At 37.2% G+C, this 16,330-nt stretch overlaps 1 protein-coding gene across 2 annotated transcripts in view; it reads left to right on the top strand.

The window, feature by feature from the left end:
* The window catches only part of LOC121378928 (WD repeat-containing protein 90-like), a 79,931-nt gene that overhangs the window by 50,246 nt on the left and 13,355 nt on the right, over positions 1–16,330 (top strand). For both annotated transcript variants that reach the window (XM_041507318.1, XM_041507319.1), the window contains exons 24-32: positions 1,988–2,115; positions 2,452–2,495; positions 3,139–3,270; positions 4,197–4,282; positions 6,610–6,813; positions 9,218–9,320; positions 10,242–10,316; positions 11,860–12,063; positions 14,296–14,537. In XM_041507318.1, coding sequence (XP_041363252.1) covers positions 1,988–2,115; positions 2,452–2,495; positions 3,139–3,270; positions 4,197–4,282; positions 6,610–6,813; positions 9,218–9,320; positions 10,242–10,316; positions 11,860–12,063; positions 14,296–14,537 — 1,218 coding nt within the window. The remainder of the gene's footprint in view (positions 1–1,987; positions 2,116–2,451; positions 2,496–3,138; positions 3,271–4,196; positions 4,283–6,609; positions 6,814–9,217; positions 9,321–10,241; positions 10,317–11,859; positions 12,064–14,295; positions 14,538–16,330) is intronic.

Below are 16,330 nucleotides of genomic sequence, written 5' to 3'. Positions count from 1 at the left end.
AATTGTTGTAAGTGTTACTTTACTAATGTCCCAAACAACTAAATTTCAAAAAGGTTTGAGATTAGACGTTATATTATTTTACACAATAATGCTTTAAACTGGATTTTTTTTTACAGACCCCTCTCACAACCTTAATACCTACTATTCATTCATTCATTTGCGACAATGGTGTAAATGAAAACATTGTTGATCCATGTTTTTTAAAAACTTAAATATAGCATTAAATACTGTCAGTGTGTCATGCCTGCCATTGGTGAGATATGTGAAAACATTTACAACAAACAATTATTTTATGTGTGGCCAGAAAATTAATGTCATTTGATTAGAATTGGTGGTAAGCACTTTATAATCAACCTATAAAGAACTAATTGCAAACTTCACATCGACCTGTACTAAATTTAATTTTTGGTTGGTTCATGGTGAGAAACAGTCCATCTCATTTGACATGTGGTTACATTCTATTTCTGTTGGTTCATAATGAGAAACAGTCCATCTCATTTGACATGTGGTTACATTCTATTTCTGTTGGTTCATGGTGAGAAACAGTCTGTCTCATTTGACATTTGGTTACATTCTGTTTCTGTTGATTCATGGTGAGAAACAGTCCGTCTCATTTGACATGTGGTTACATTCTGTTTCTGTTGGTTCATGGTGAGAAACAGACTGTCTCATTTGACATTTAGTTACGTTCTGTTTCTGTTGGTTCATGGTGAGAAACAGTCTGTCTCATTTGACATTTAGTTATGTTCTATTTCTGTTGGTTCATGGTGAGAAACAGTCCGTCTCAATTGACATGTGGTTACATTCTATTTCTGTTGGTTCATGGTGAGAAACAGTCCGTCTCATTTGACATGTGGTTACATTCTATTTCTGTTGGTTCATGGTGAGAAACAGTCTATCTCATTTGACATGTGGTTACGTTCTGTTTCTGTTGGTTCATGGTGAGAAACAGTCCGTCTCATTTGACATGTGGTTATGTTCTGTTTCTGTTGGTTCATGGTGAGAAACAGTCCGTCTCATTTGACATGTGGTTATGTTCTGTTTCTGTTGGTTCATGGTGAGAAACAGTCCGTCTCATTTGACATGTGGTTACATTCTATTTCTGTTGGTTCATGGTGAGAAACAGTCCGTCTCATTTGACATGTGGTTATGTTCTGTCTCTGTTGGTTCATGGTGAGCAACAGTCCGTCTCATTTGACATGTGGTTACGTTCTGTCTCTGTTGGTTCATGGTGAGAAACAGTCCGTCTCATTTGACATTTGGATACGTTCTGCTTCTGTTGGTTCATGGTGAGAAACAGTCCGTCTCATTTGACATGTGGTTACGTTCTGTTTCTCTGTGCTCTACATGACCTGAGAGGAAATTAATCAATTTCAAGTATTTCCACTTGTATTATTTTGAAAGCATATCACCATTTCAACCAACACTGGTCCATTTTACTTTGGTGTATTGATCTCTTAAATACTAGCCTTAATTTTTAGCATATAAATGTATGTGGTATCAATATGGTAATTTATTATATAACATTTAGTGAAATATCTTAAAATATCAGTAAAATAAAAGTGTTATCATTCACTCAGTGACGATAACACATTTTAGAGTGAAAATTTCACTATTTCATTCTAAAATGTGTTATCATCACTGTAGATAGTGTTATCTTCATTGTAAGAAAGCCAGAACTATTTTGTTGCTGGCATTTTAAAAATAAAGGTAAATTGCCAAAAGTTATATAATAAATAGAACATTTTATGTTTTTTGTCATGAAGTTTGCAATCATATCACACTCGTTGCCCAATGCGACTCGTGAGATATGATTGCAAACACGAGATGAGATATAAATTATATTTACAAAAAACATGAAATATCCTCTATATTTTTAATGGCTCCCCATAATCTAACTTAGGGTATCAGTTAATCATTCCCCTCCATTTTGTTCTCATCGAGGTCTGGTTGTGTAGTGATAGTATTTTTTCAATACTTGTTTCAGGTGTTTATTGGTCACTCGGAGAAGATCAGTAAGATCCTGTTTACTCCCGACGGTCTCGGCCTCCTGACGGCAGGGGAGGCAATCTATGTCTGGGACTTCCTGGCAGCGCGACCTCCTACTCCAACAGAGTTGGTACCCATTATTTGGTTATATCACGTACTTCACTGTCATATACTTTAAATATGACGACAACTTTCTTCAGTCATGACTTAAATTGTTTAAATTATTGTTTTTTAAAATGTTGTTAGAAACAGATTTATTACAATTTTGTTTAGCCTTACCAGTGTTCCATAACTGCATATATCAAATGTCTTGAAGAATTCTTTCAGTAGCCATACAAATTTAGATGACAATTTAGTGCAAATAATAATTAATAATTTTTGCAAATCTATTTTGCAGTAGTATTCTGAGAAGATAAGTTAAATGGTCATCATGTTGGTGTCATGACTTTGTTTTCTTTTCAGAGGACGACATCTGGATCACAGCAACAATGAATCCAGACAGATCGGTATGTGGTTATCTATCATTTGATTTTTCTCTTATTGTAATTTTTTTTTTTAATTTAACTAAAATAGGGGGGAAATACCACTTGTTTGAGGTGAGACTTAAGTATTCATAAAAGAGAAAACAATCCACGTTTTCTACAATGTTTATCATGTATTTGTTTTTAAATTATTCACATGGAATAGTAAAGGATATTCATGGGTTTGTTTATTTGTTTAAAAGTTAAAGTTTTAGTTAAAATACTTAAGTGATTAACTCGATGTTAAGTTTTTACATTACGGTTTATGTCTCAAAAACTTAATTTCATTGGATGACCAATATTGAATAAATTTATGTTACTGGAGACATTTATTTAGAATTATTCTTTATTGCGAGAAAAAGGTAATAGTGTAACGGCTGCTTATTTAATGAAGAAGTGGTATTTGTATTAGGTCAGACTGTTGGGATGTTTTTGATAGAATCATTTAAATTAGGGATGTGGTATGGGGATTACAGTAAACTAAATTATAAACTAATTTAAAATGGCCAAAACATTTGATTAACGTTTGGTGCATGTGGTATTTCAAAAACGTTTTGTTTATCACTTATTAGAATTTATAAATAACTTTGTTTTTCATACTATCAAAAGTCTGTTGTTTTGTTTTCAGACTACAGTTCGCAGCATCTGAACCTCAGTACCAGTTACACCGATCTTCCCAGGCGGTCTCCACCCAAACCGACTCGCCAGGCTCCGGACGGGTTTATAGACGATCTCAGTTCTATACACAAATTTTCTACAGGTTAGCACACATTCTAAATATACAGCATTTTACCATAGTTTGTAGGTTACAGCAGATTAATCGAGAATCAAAATAACACACTTTTTTATATATATCATGTGGAGAGGCATTTGTAAGATAAATGGTATATAACGTCAACTTATATAGTATTCTTTATGTAACATGGACGTGTGTGAACATTTTAACTAGCACATGTGTGTGTGTAAACATTGTAACTAGTACATGTGTGTGAACACTGTACATGTGCGTGAACATTGTAACTTGTACATGTGTGTGTGAACATATCTGGTACATGTGTGTGAACATTGTAACTGGTACATGTGTGTAAACATTGTAACTGGTACATGTGTGTGTGAACATTGTAACTGGTACATGTGTGTGTGAACATTGTAACTGGTACATGTGTGTGAACATTGTAACTGGTACATGTGTGTGTGAACATTGTATCTGTTACATGTATGTAAACATTGTAACTGGTACATGTGTGTGTGTGTGTGTGTGTGTGTGTGTGTGAACATTGTAACTGTTACATGTATGTAAACATTGTAACTGGTACATGTGTATGTGTGAACATTGTAACTAATACGTGTGTGTGTGTGTGTGAACATTGTAACTGGTACATGTGTGTAAACATTGTAACTGGTGTGTGTGTGTGAACATTGTAACTGGTACATGTGTGTGAACATTGTAATTGGTACATGTATGTCTGAACACTGTATCTGGTACATGTGTGTGTGAACACTGTAACTGGTACATGTGTGTGTGAACATTATAACTGGTACATGTGTGTGTAAACATTGTAACTGGTACATGTGTGTGTGAACACTAACTGGCACATGTGTGTAAACATTGTAACTGGTAAATGTGTGTGTAAACATTGTAACTGGTACATGTGTGTGTAAACATTGTAACATGTGTATTGGTAGATGCTGATGTGGAGTCCGACAGAGAAGAGGTTTTGGTTGGTCCGGAACTCGGAGATTACAAAGACTCAGATGATGAATCTCCAGAAGTATGTTATTTAACTTGGTATTATATATCAGTGGTAGAAATGGACTCTGTTACTCCTCACCACCCTATTACACCACACCACACCACACCACACAACACTACTACACCACACCAAAACATACAATACCACAACACCCCATATCATACCACATCAACCCACACCACATTATACCACATCATATCACACCATACCACATCATACCATACCACATCACACCATACCATACTACACAACACAACACCATACCACACCATACTACACAACACTATACCACATCACACGATACCACATCACACCATACCACATCACACCATTCTACACAACACCATACCAAAATACACCACACCATACTACACAACACTATACCACATCACACCATACCACATCACACCATTCTACACAACACCATACCAAAATACACCACACCATACTACACAACACTATACCACATCACACCATACCACATCACACCATTCTACACAACACCATACCAAAATACACCACACCATACTACACAACACTATACCACATCACACCATACCACATCACACCATTCTACACAACACCATACCAAAATACACCACACCATACTACACAACACTATACCACATCACACCATACCACATCACACCATTCTACACAACACCATACCAAAATACACCACACCATACTACACAACACTATACCACATCACACCATACCACATCACACCATTCTACACAACACTATACCACATCACACCATACCACATCACACCATTCTACACAACACCATACCAAAATACACCACACCATACTACACAACACTATACCACATCACACCATACCACATCACACCATTCTACACAACACCATACCAAAATACACCACACTATACCACATCACACCATTCTACACAACACCATACCAAAATACACCACACCATACTACACAACACTATACCACATCACTCCATACCACACCACACTATACCACATCACACCATACCACATCACACCATTCTACACAACACCATACCAAAGTACACCACACCATACTACACAACACTATACCACATCACACCATACCACATCACACCACACACCACACATATACACACACTCACACCATCACACCATACCACATCACACCATTCTACACAACACTATACCACATCACACCATACCACATCACACCATTCTACACAACACCATACCAAAATACACCACACCATACTACACAACACTATACCACATCACACCATACCACATCACACCACCACTATACCACATCACACCATACCACATCACACCATTCTACACAACACTACCACATCACACCATACCACATAACACCATACCATACCAAAATACACCACACCATACTACACAACACTATACCACATCACACCATACCACACCACACTATACCACATCACACCATACCACATCACACCATTCTACACAACACCATACCAAAATACACCACACCATACACATTACCTTTATGTCATTGTTATTAATGATAGAAATATCCACTCTTCAAAAGATGGTAAAGTTGCACTAAACAACAAAACACAATACAACATATCACAACACAATAGAATGCAACACAGCACGCTACACCATATTGGACTTAAACATTTATATTGACAACTTTCACCAAAGGTTATTAATATTTTTAGCAAAATGTATTATTCTTTTTTAGCTTTATAAGTAGGCTAGTGCAAAGCTGTGAATACTTGTAGTCTTAGTTCCTCTTGGTAGATGGGGTTTTGATTTGTCCTGTCCTGCCTTGACAAAATGTCTTTTAAAAGCCCTTTGTTTCTTGTTTCTGACTGCACCACATAGCATATATAGTGATAGTGTTTTCTACTCTCACAAACCGGCGTCGTGGTTAGGCCATCGGTCTACAGGCTGGTAGGTACTGGGTTCGGATCCCAGTCGAGGCATGGGATTTTTAATCCAGATACCGACTCCAAACCCCGAGTGAGTGCTCCGCAAGGCTCAATGGGTAGGTGTAAACCACTTGCACCAACCAGTGATCCATAACTGGTTGAACAAAGGCCATGGTTTGTGCTATCCTGTCTGTGGGAAGCGCAAATAAAAGATCCCTTGCCGCTAATCGGAAAGAGTAGCCCATGTAGTGGCGACAGCGGGTTTCCTCTCAAAATTTGTGTGGTCCTTGACCATATGTCTGACGCCATATAACCGTAAATAAAATGTGTTGAGTGTGTCGTTAAATAAAACATTTCTTTCTTTTCTTTCTTTCTACTCTCACAACCTAATATCCACTGATTAAAACTGTGCAGGAGTGTCATTAAACATTCATTTCTTCTTCTTTGTTCAGGTGGGAACGATGGGTCAGGAGATTCTTGGTAAAAGTCCAAACGTCAGAGAACACCGTCGACAGCAAGTTCCCGTGTTGACTCCAGTGAAACCCGGCCCACTGTCGCCATCCCATGTGGTGAAGAAACCCGCCGCCGAGGATCGGTCTCCACCCTGTGTTCACAAACACTTCACACGAAGAAAGAAAATACATACCATTGCTCAGGTTAAATGTTACTAACATCTGTACCATTGCTCAGGTAGATTTCAGGGCTCGCGCTGTCGGTAACCAAATTTGTCATTGGCTAATTTTTACAAAAGAATGGCTATTCAAATTTGTAAGTGGCTAAAATTTTGGCTAAGCCATTTTCTATCTTCTGATTTGAACAAACAATCACATAATCTATCCGACACCAGAAATATAATAATAATACCAAGTATTCAATTAGCGTAATTAATAGCTATCTCGCGACTGGTAAAGAGAAGCAGTGTCATCTAGAATACAGCATAATAATTTTCTTTTCAACATTACCTGTCCTCAAACAAGTGCACTCCCCCCCACTCGGCTAGTAATTTGGTCTGAACATCCCAAAATCCAATGTGATGGCCTAAATTCTTCTACTGCATGCTCCCTCTAGTTCTGGTCACGTGACTCTAACTTTCTTTTTTCCTTCACTGTTTGTTTCGGCCGTCTTTTTATTTGGCTCTGATTTATTCGGAGTCATTTATCGGTTTTTCTTATCTTTTATATTATTTTGTATTATTTTAATAATCACGGTTATTTATTTTAATGGCAACATGTATGAAAGCATAGTCTGGAAGATCTGTAGCTTGTTATTTTAACTTTGTAAAGTCTTTGAACCAAAGTAATACCAAAGTTTCAATACACCTGCTAGTTCAGGGCCGAAAGACAAATAGGCTAGGGCCGAGTTCAGCCAGACCGAGAAAAACAAAAACGTCCACTAGACTGCTTTATGCGCTTCACGTTAAACCCAATGTCCACGTCGGGAACCAATCACATAGTTTCGTGAATGTTAGGAAAACATTCGTTGGCTTCTCTCAGTGTGCATATAGGTCATGCTTGACAGTCAGCCGAAACTGTTGCATGTGTCAAGAGACATCGTTGCAGACATTAAACAATACGATTACATGCAAGTAAATCTTGATGTAAATTTTTAAAAACAAACCCAAATAGTTGTTCGCATTAATGAATACTTAATTGCTATCGCGGAAAATGAATATGCAGTATTTATACAAATTCTGGTTAAACATACACTGAATACAATTAATTTACAATAATCATGACATTTGTTAGATAAAATATTTATAAATTTGTAGACTGAGGTGACATCTCAAAAGTTAACTGTATTTTAAAAAGACCGTAAATTTCAATTCATTATCTTTTTAATCAAAAACTTTTGACGTAAATGGAATAGTTGTAATAACGTGAAGTCAGCATTCTTAGGCTACATATTTTACAAGCTGAAATCGACAACAAACAGTTCAAAGCAACATAAAGATTGCTATTTTAAAGAAATAATGAGCTCTGTTTAAAAAAAGAAAAAAGAAGAGTATTGGCTCTTAAATTTTTATTAATGTCACAGGCCTTAGAAGTTGGGAGGGGGTGTTTGCAGGGGGCACTGGCTTCCAATTCCGCATATCTCCACACACCCCACACCCCTCTGAAAAATCAATGTAATATATTAACTGCCCCATCACCCATTGCTGTCTTTGATTTTGATCAGGGAATACAGTTTTGTTATTCAGATTTATTCCAGTTTGTACATAATTAGCTGAAAAGATGCATTTTCATATTCATATATAAATGCTCCATACAGTACTGCGTAAAACAATTTTGGCTAAAACATTTTCAATATGGCTAGTAAAAATCCCATTTGGCTAATTTTTTGGCTAAAGGTATTTTTGAACCAGGGTGAACCCTGAGATTTTCATCTTAACTTTAAAAAGAACTGAAATTTATACCATTGCTTGATTATTTCAGTTGACTTTGGACAGAAATTCATACCATTGCTGAGGAAGATTATTTCAGCTTTAACATTAAATAAAACTAAAATCCATTCATTTATTTAGTCAAAATTCCGTCCCATCTTGTCTTACTTGGATAGATTTTCATTTAACATTAGACAGAATTGAAATGCACACTACTGCTTGGTAGACTATTTCAGTTTCACATGTACAGCACTAAAATCCATACTATTATTTGGGTAGATGATTTCAGTTCTTCAACTTCAAAAAGTACTAAAATCCATACTATTATTTGGGTAGATGATTTCAGTTCTTCAACTTCAAACAGCACTAAAATGCATACTGTTATTTGGGTAGATGATTTCAGTTCTTCAGCTTCAAACAGCACTAAAATCCATACTATTGTTTAGTTAGATTGTTTGGTATTTTAGTTTAACATCATACAAGACAGATATAAATGCCATACGGTTGCTTGCAGGGCTCATGCTAGAAAGAATTTTGAGTATTTCCTTGAAAATGTTTCAAAAGTGTCAGTGGACAGATTGAGCCTTGGCTTGGATACATTATTTTAATTTGACTTTAATACAGAACTAAAATGCATATTGCTTATTATTATATATTTGATATGTTTGTATTATTTACAGCGGAGATATATCGCCCCACCAAACCAGGCGGGTTTGAAACTGAAGTCAGTGATCGGCTACAATGGGAATGGGAGGAACAACATGGTATGGCAACCTGATTATGGTACGTATTTCATAAGTTTGACTGTTTTAAATGTGCGTTGCAAATTCATGGCTTAGCTTGTCACTTAACCAATGATATATTTTTATGAAGATTGGAAGGAAATGTTTTATTTAACGACGCATTCAACACATTTTATTTATGGTTATGAAGACTGAGTATAAACTATTTGCGTAATGAAAAGCTGCGTCAATGACTAATCTTCCAGAAATTTTCCAAAACATATTCTTTCATTACTTTCATTGTGAACCATTTGACTGTTATTAGAACTGTGTAAATGGCTTTAATACTCACAACTACTGGAGGTTGATTTGTTTGAATTATGTAACCAAATTTAACTCTTAAAATTTAGGGTTTTGTGTTCTGTTAAAAGTACCTGTAATTTTAAACAAATACTAAATTGGTTTGAATATTCTGATTAAAATGGGGGGTTTTGTTGTTAGATTCTTGTTAGTCAGATGCCAAAACTATAACTGACAGTGGTGTTTTCTTTTACGGCAGATAATACTGGCCATCATCAGGAAAACCAAAGTATAGTCTGTCCTATCCTCCTACAATCGGCTCAGAAATAAATAACTTGTATTCATTTCCATAGCATGAAAAAATGAGTTCCTCGTGGGACGGATTATAAGAGTAATCGTAATGATAATCTACAGCACAAATAATGGTACCAGCACAAATATATGACAGTACACAAATAATGGTACACCTAGCAGTCTGACAATAACAGATATGACAGTTTCATTCATTAATGGTACACCTACAGTCTGAAATAACAGAATGACAGTTTCATTAAACATACACAAATTGTATTCTGACAATAACAGATATGACAGTCAAATAATGGTACACCTAGCAGTCTGACAATAACAGATATGACAGTTTCATTAAACATACACGAAATAAATACTTTTGTATTTTCAGGTCTGTTTGTGTACACCAGTGGCTGTATAGTCATTATTGAAGATCTGAATAACGGACAACAAAAACACCTTCAAGGTCGGTGTTTGTAAAAAGAAAAGAAGAAGTCATTTTTATGTTATTATTACTAACTGTACATTTGATATAGTTGAGGGTTTTTTTCACTGTATAGTGGATAGCTGTCATAAGATATCATTGTTATTATTTGTATAGTTAACTATGAAATGTACAACAATCGTAATTATTTGTTGTTGTATAATAAGTATTAATGTTGTAAATTGCCCTACAGTTGTAGTTTATTTTATTAGTCCAACCAGAGGGGACTTCAGATTTCATCTCCATCCGTCTATCGCATATACAGTTTTCCGGATATTTTTTGTATAGCTTTATTATGCATTGTTACAGATCAAGTTTGATTTTCATGGTGATTTAGTAGTAGTACACATTTTTGATAAAGATACAGCCCTTTAACTTGGGAAATATGAAAATTTGTTTTCCGGAGTTTTTTTTAATGCCTCAAGATATTGAGGTGCAATTTTGTGTATATCTTTATCAGGTACTGTTACAGATCAAGTTTGACTTTCATGGCGATTTTCCCATTTTTGATTCAGTTATGGTCCTTGAACTTAGGAGATATGAAAACAAAATTCCCTGACTCTTTTTTTTTTTCATTGCCTCAAGAAACTGGGCTGAAATTTTGTGTATAGCTTTACTGTATAGCCCAATTTTCACAGAGTTATGGCCCTTGAACTTAGGAGATACAAAACTTTGTTAGGCTCAGTGGACGACATGTAATACTTTAGCAGTACTCTCAGAATGCTTGTTTAAACCACTCGAATGATATTTTTTCTCTTTTTTTTTATGAATTCTATTCATAAGTTGTATTATAATTTTGATTTTCATCATTGTTTTTACCATATTGTGTATTTTTAACGTATTTAAAGAGATTTCCTGATGCTTAGTGAGCTTAATGGAGCCTTTTAAATGATTATTATTACACATTAATTACATTTCATGGAATATTGTTGTCTGTACATCTTACCTAGGGTCTCCACGAGTACTCGGGCACGGGCTAAGTCTAGCAGGACTCGAGAGTACCCGTGCAAGGAAGAGAACTTATATTTAATTATATTTTTTAATATAATTTTATCATTATGCTTGCTGCCGATTACATAATAGGGCTATGAGACATGAAGGGAAACAAAAGTGGAATGTGTGGAATACAGTATTATCAATGGCATGATTTGGCATCCATGTTCACAGGTGGAATTAAGATGCATTATGCTATTTTACTTTGTTCCTTAGTCTCATTATCATCTAGTGTCGAATACTTGGGTCCGGGTCGAGTATGACCCTTGAGTACTCGAGTCCAAAAATTGAGGCCCTAATCCTACTGGTATATGTTTTTGGCTTTGATCTACCACAGATATTTTGACAGTCAAAGACACAGGATACTCAGACACTAATATGTTATACAACATAATGTAATTTTAGTTGTTAAAAAACCCCATTTCAACCAGAAACGTTAAACAGCTATAAATTCAGAAAATGTCTCTTTTAAACTGACAGCTGTCCCTTTAATTATAAAGATATATTTATATTGTTTGTATTACACCACCAGGCCACACAGAGGAGATATCCTGTCTGACATTACAGAATGACTGTCAGATGCTGGCCTCGTCCAGCGGATCGTTTGGCTTGTCGGAAAGTCAGATTTGTATCTGGGACCTGAAGCTGTTCATCTGTAAAAAGGTGATCAGTCACCATGAACATGACATCGTGTGTTTGGCTTACTCCCGCGACGACCGCTTCCTCATCTCTGTTGGTAGGTACAAACAAAATCAGTGTGTTCACTTCAACGATCTTGAGTGTTTTGTTTTTAAATGCCAGCATTAGACAAAAATCACTACTAATTAAATAAGTGAAAAATAAAGCTTATAAAAGACAAAGTATTAACAAATATGTGAACAGATAATCAGAATAAAGGTGAATAAATCAATTCCACATAAAAGATAGTATATTATGTTGGTAGCTGCAAATAAAATTAGTGTGTTCAATTTATGTATCTTATTCATTACAAGACTCAAAATTGTATGTCGTTCAGGGCTTCTAGATTATGGTGGCCCCACTCCCATGGCTAGTGATATTTAGTGTTGGGCTCAATGTTCTCGCTGCTCCATTTAAGCGGGGCGCCCCACCCCGCTATTCCATTTTACCGCCCTCCTTTCACGTTCCCCGCCCTCCTTTATTTTTGAGCGCCCTCCTTTATTTTTGAGTGCCCCTCTTTATTTTCCAGCACCTATCTCTGCTATTTCCAAATGCACTTTTTTTTTCACACAAAAAACAACGATCAGTCTGCACACTGTGACACTGGACATCAAAGGAAACAAGCCGCGTTGTGTACGAAAAAGCAATTGACAAAACATTTACGACAGTTACCGTAACGTAATTTAACAGTATTTTTAACAGCCTCTATTTTGTCTCATATCTGTATCCATTTGTATGTTTGACAGACACAATAAAAGTTATATTTTATGTTACAAGCAATCAAAACATTTAATTTTTTACGGATTCGGCAATCTCCGATTGGAAAAAAACCCTCTTATTTGGCGCCAAATTTGTCACGTGATCAGAACGGTCATTCTGTCTTTTGTTTCCACTAACTATCGTTTGATATTTTGTCCTCATTTGCAGATATAATTGCTTGAAACTGATGATTTTTACTTTCTGTTATTCTGTTTATTCAGTAGTTCTTTATAAAATATTGTAAACTTTTAATTTTGAGGGGATATTAACGCTTATAAAAACAACGGAAGTGGTAGTGTTTATCATTAAAGTCATTTATCTTGAGTGCCAAATAATATATACACTGTCTTTACAAAAACGAAACTTTTTATCAGCTGGCGATATTTTATCACAGCGATCGGTTCATTCGATGAAGATGGAAATAACAAAAATGTATCTGACATTAGATCACTTTACAAACATATTTATTGTTTTTCGTATATCTTGAAATCTTTATTAAAAATAATAATATTAAAACTGTGATCGGTCCAGCAAAACCGGAACTGCCCGTGAATGTCAGACCGATATCATCTTCGGTTCAATTAAAAGACGAGTCTTTTTATAAACCCCTTTGCACTTTTTTGTAGGCAAAATAAGGAGTATGTCTTTTCTCAAAGTCTACCAACACAAAACAATATGGTAATCAAACTACTCCTCTCCACCCACCCACCCCCCCCTTTTTTTTTTTTTTTTTTTTGCTTTTCGTTTATTGGTGTGGGTTTTTTTTTTTGAAGGGTGTGGTGCCGTACGACCGCCCTCCTTTAATTTTCACCCAGCGAGAACACTGGGGCTAGTAAATAACTACTATTGCCATGCCCAACGGCTAGTGAAAAAAAGTGGTCAAATGTTGCAGTTCAGTCTATTTTGTAAATATGAATATCCTGACCCACTCCAACACCCAATGTTAGTGTTTCTAAGCTCTGTCTCCCTCTTTAGGCAACATATCTGATTATTACTATTATTTAGTAAGCTTGTATTAACTTAAAGTAAAGTAGGATCAGTGAATTTTTAATCCTGGCTAGTAAATTTTCTAAATCACTGATCCCATGGCTAGTGGATTTTTTTTTAATTCTAGAAGCTCTGAGTTTGAGTTTGGGTTACACAAAAACAAATTCAGGTAACCCACTTCGTTTTTAGGTAACCCATCATGAATATGTAAATGATGTTATAAAATTCAATGAGGTTGGGGGGGGGGGGGGGGGGGGGGGGAAATGGGTTATGCAAACTATACTAACGCAAGCCTGTATTACCAATTTTACATGTGTTATTCACATAACAGAATAATTGATGACATCTAGACAAGAAATCACATAAGTAGAATTCTGGTTACATCAGTTCTTCAATTTTTAAGTCTACATGTGAAATAACTGCCATGTCTATGCTCCTATAGGTGAAAGTAATGTATTGCTTTACAACTGTAGCTTTTAACAACAGCAAAAAGGTACGTTTTTCAACTAGTGTCAGTGAAGTCAACATTTTCCTGTCTTGTCAGGTGATTACCAAGAATGTTCTCTGGTTGTGTGGAGCACGACGAACTACGACACACTCTCCATAACGAAGACTGCCCATCCCATACACGACCTCAAGTGGGATCCATTCACCATGAACGAGTTCGCGTCGGTCGGCGCCAACGGCAACCTGCTGTTCTGGCTGCTGGATGAGACATCGTCGGACGTCTGTCTCAACGTCCACGAGGCTGACGTGCCAGAGGAACTCTTACAGATGCACCATATGGTTAGTCAGCATTTCAACTTAACCCTTTCAGACTATGGAACGGGAAATCCCGTTGTGTGTTTTCAGTTTGTATTTACCACCAAATTTGTCACAGGCTGACATGCGCAATAGAGGCAGTGTTAACAACAACATCCTGTAGAAGTGTTACTTGGTTTGCCGTGAGAATATGCTCATTTGTTCGGAACTTTTCAGCCTTTTTGGTATAAGTGTTCTGTTAACTACAATGGCGACATCCATTTTCTATAATACGACCTTCACGGAAAATTACCGTGATAGTGATGTTTTATCGTAATGTAACAGTGATAATTCCGATGGAATTCCACTGGCTGAAATATTATCACGAATTCAAGATGACATACCACTTTCAAGATTTGCACGTGGTCGGAAACATTTTCTAAATGGGTTTATTCATTTACACATTTTCGTAGAAATTTGGTATGTTTTTATAACCAGTGATTTTGTTTAATATACCTCTATATATGTATAATAATGAGCTCCTTCTCATAGAAAATTGACTAACGTTTACAAATATGCTTGAACCAGTCTTCTCCTATGAATAATAAATAAGTAGTCTTATTCAACTTACCGTACTAGCACAACAACAATGCTATACGACCCTGAGTTATAACCTCCACTGCAGAATTATCTCCCCTTGCCGGATGTATAACCTATACCCGTGCATGGGTAGACCATATATCCTCGTTTTTGATTCTGCAGTCCTCCACTGCAGTCGTGTTCGAGTTCTGTAGTAAAACTTTTGTCAAATTATTAATTTGTAATTTTGTTTTACTCTGTCATACGAGGTCTTTTGGGTGATTTACACAGGGGGTTAATGTCTGACACGGCTTCCTCGGGCTCCAACCAGTTGGTTGTGTGTGCCGAGGGGGGTTGTCTTAAACGACTGCCCGAGTTTGATCAGCATTTGTTATGTCGTTCTTGTTGTTTTGAACGCCAGTGTCATATCTGTGTAAATTGGTCCCCCTCCACGTGGGGGAAGGCTAGGAAGCTGTCAAAAGACACCGAGTGTAAGAGGATGATTAGACTTGAACGGGACGGGCGGAGCACAGTTGCAACCTCTGGGGTCGTCCTCCATACCGATTTGCTGTCAGTCGGCAAGTCGGTGTCCAGTTCAAAGAGCTCGCGGAAAAGTGGTAGGCGCAAGGGCGCCTTCTCATTTGTTCGCCATCTTCATGGTGATACCAGTAAACCCGAAGCGCCGCTTGGCGTGGAGGGGGCGCTGTTGCTCCCTGCTTCAGCCGAAGGTTTCTTCCAGGTCGGGCTCCGTTCCACCTGGGGATTTGCTTTTGCCTCTGTCGGTGGAGGCGGCACCTGTTACAGTTGTAACGGGAGCGTCAGTCGGAGGGAGTGCAGTCGTGGCAGGAACGACTGTGTCTCTCAGTTCCGACTCCCATCTTGCTGGGTTATCGTGCAGGGTTGGTCGTGGCGTCCGAGGGCGCCGTTTCGGCCAACGCGTCTTTCGGCACTACTTTGGTGATAGAGCCACTTGGCGAAATCGCGAAGTCTCACAATGTTGTCTCAGTCACGGAGCCGGGTGGCATTGTTTCGGGTGCGACACCAGTGGGCGTCCCTTCTGTTGTTGGCGCGCCTGTACAGCATCATCAACTTTTAGATTGTTCGCATGTGGCTACGTCAACTGTTGGCTAATCCACAAGTGGTACGTTGGGTTCAGAATTCGGTGCAGGATTCGTACGTGTACGAATTTCCTGACAGTCCGGTTCAACTGACACCACCAGTCCCATTGTCTGCTTCGGCAGGGATCAGGGAAACTGCAG

The sequence above is a fragment of the Gigantopelta aegis genome, chromosome 8 (genome assembly GCF_016097555.1).
Source record: "Gigantopelta aegis isolate Gae_Host chromosome 8, Gae_host_genome, whole genome shotgun sequence".
NCBI lineage: Eukaryota > Metazoa > Mollusca > Gastropoda > Neomphalida > Peltospiridae > Gigantopelta > Gigantopelta aegis.
This window is presented reverse-complemented; position numbering and strand designations above follow the sequence as displayed.